The sequence below is a fragment of the Acanthamoeba castellanii genome (assembly GCF_000313135.1).
Source record: "Acanthamoeba castellanii str. Neff unplaced genomic scaffold scf7180000084756, whole genome shotgun sequence".
Taxonomy (NCBI): Eukaryota; Discosea; order Longamoebia; family Acanthamoebidae; genus Acanthamoeba; species Acanthamoeba castellanii.
The window spans coordinates 1-1,690 of record NW_004457498.1 but is presented as its reverse complement, the minus strand read 5'-3'; the positions used below and the strand labels follow the sequence as shown (position 1 = coordinate 1,690).

Sequence of the window (1,690 nt, the reverse complement as noted above, 5' to 3'; positions counted from 1 at the left end):
TTTTCTTCGTTCCATTGCCCTTCTTGCGGTTCAGGAGGAGCTCGAGCCAGCCCCTCCGCTCCTCCTCTTCAAACGCTATGGGCTGGCCTGCTCTCATCTCACCTCTGTACAATACCGATTTTTTCGCCTCTCGATTTCCTCCTCAATTAAATTCTGTTGTTCGATGCTTTGCCTTTCGTTTGCCCCTCTCGCCGTCCTTCCAATCCTTCGTTTGCTTGCTGCTGGCGTTGGTTGTGTCCCGGTGCAGAAATGAAGGGTCGGGCGGTGGCTGGTGAGTGGGTGGTTGAGGCAGAAGATGTAGTGGCCACGAGGAGCTCACGGCAACCGCGGCGATCGGCTGTGGGCGCGAGTTGTTGGTTGTGTGCCTCCAACCCCAAAATTCAACCGTAATTCTCTGTCGGCCGTTTGGGGTGCTGTTGGCGGTACGTGGGGTCGCCGCTCTGCTTGATGAGTTGTGGTGTGGCTGAATGGTGAAGAGCTAGGTGAGTCAGGTGCATGAACAGCCGGCACACCAACAGTGCTGGTAGATGTGAAGAGGCCGTACCTCTGCGGTGAAGTGCAAGTGTGTGGCGGGAGTTGTTCTGTGTGCTCACGGCTTGTTGATGGCCCGGGGTGCACACCGCGGGCATGGACTTGGTCAGCGGGCAGCCACGTACCAGGTGACGTCAGCGGAGGGCACGACACCTCCTCGAAAATTTCTAGTTGGCGAGATTGCTGCGAAATTAATTCTAAATTCCCACCAGACCGTGACCGCTCGCGCCCCGCACTCAAAAGGCCAAGACCGCACTGGCGCAGGGGAGATGAACGGGAATTGAGAATGCCCTGGTTTGGTGGGCGGAGGCTACGGGACAGCTCAAGGCCCTCGCCCGCAACCGAACCGGATCGCCCCTTTCCGTTGAGGCTGCAGAACGAGCGCTCCGTTTATTGCGCGGCGGGAGAAGGCGCGGAGAGAGTGCTAAGCAGTTCGTCGAGTTCATTGTCGAGGCGCTGATCGCTGGTGTTGGTGGTGTTGGTGGTGGTGTTGTTGTCGGCGGTCCATCCACTGCTGCCGATTGGTTCAGGCGAGCTCTCTTCCTCCTCGAACGGCCACGGCGACGGCAGTATTCTCGAATCTCGTGGGCCGGTGTACCGAGGCATGTCATAGCCCCTCGACAAGACCTGGTCGACCACCGAGACACACCACGCACACTGCGCAAATGTCCATCATGTGAGCGAGTGTTCACAGCGCTCTGCAAGGCGCTGAGCGCATGGATTGATCGATTGGCAACATGGGTACCCGTCCTGTGGTGGTGAAGAAGTACTGGTGCCGAGAGTGGAAGCGCAGCACCCGCCGGTCCTTGGAGATACCGGCCGGGGATGTGTGAAAGATAGGACCCACCCTTGATCGAGGCGGTGGCTGCGCCACATAGAAAAGGATGGTCTCCCGTGTGACGTTGTCTTCGGGATGACAGAAGGTGGTCACACGGCTGCCCAAAAGCTCGCCCTGGCGGCACATGACAGACCGTCGGGGTCAGACGAAAGAGGGCTGCGGAGGTGCTACATGGGACCGACGTACCGGTTCGCACCCCACAAACTCGTCGTAGCTGGGCGATGTGTAGGTGTAGAGGGCCAGCAGCTCCCCTTGCGGAGTCACTCGGACAGAGAATGCGGCAAACGGTTTACTGCACTTGAGAGAGTGAGGTCGTGTGCG

At 58.9% G+C, this 1,690-nt stretch overlaps 1 protein-coding gene and 1 pseudogene across 1 annotated transcript; both read right to left on the bottom strand.

Annotated features, from left to right (window-relative positions):
- The window catches only part of ACA1_392700, a 1,933-nt pseudogene extending 1,836 nt beyond the window's left edge, over positions 1–97 (bottom strand).
- An 824-nt stretch (positions 98–921) lies between these two features.
- On the bottom strand, positions 922–1,618 carry ACA1_392690 (uncharacterized protein; the record flags this gene model as incomplete). Its single annotated transcript, XM_004340639.1, has 3 exons — positions 922–1,158; positions 1,277–1,483; positions 1,556–1,618. Coding segments are annotated over 3 exons (507 nt in total), but the record flags the coding sequence as incomplete, so codon positions are not given.
- Positions 1,619–1,690: the final 72 nt, after the last annotated feature.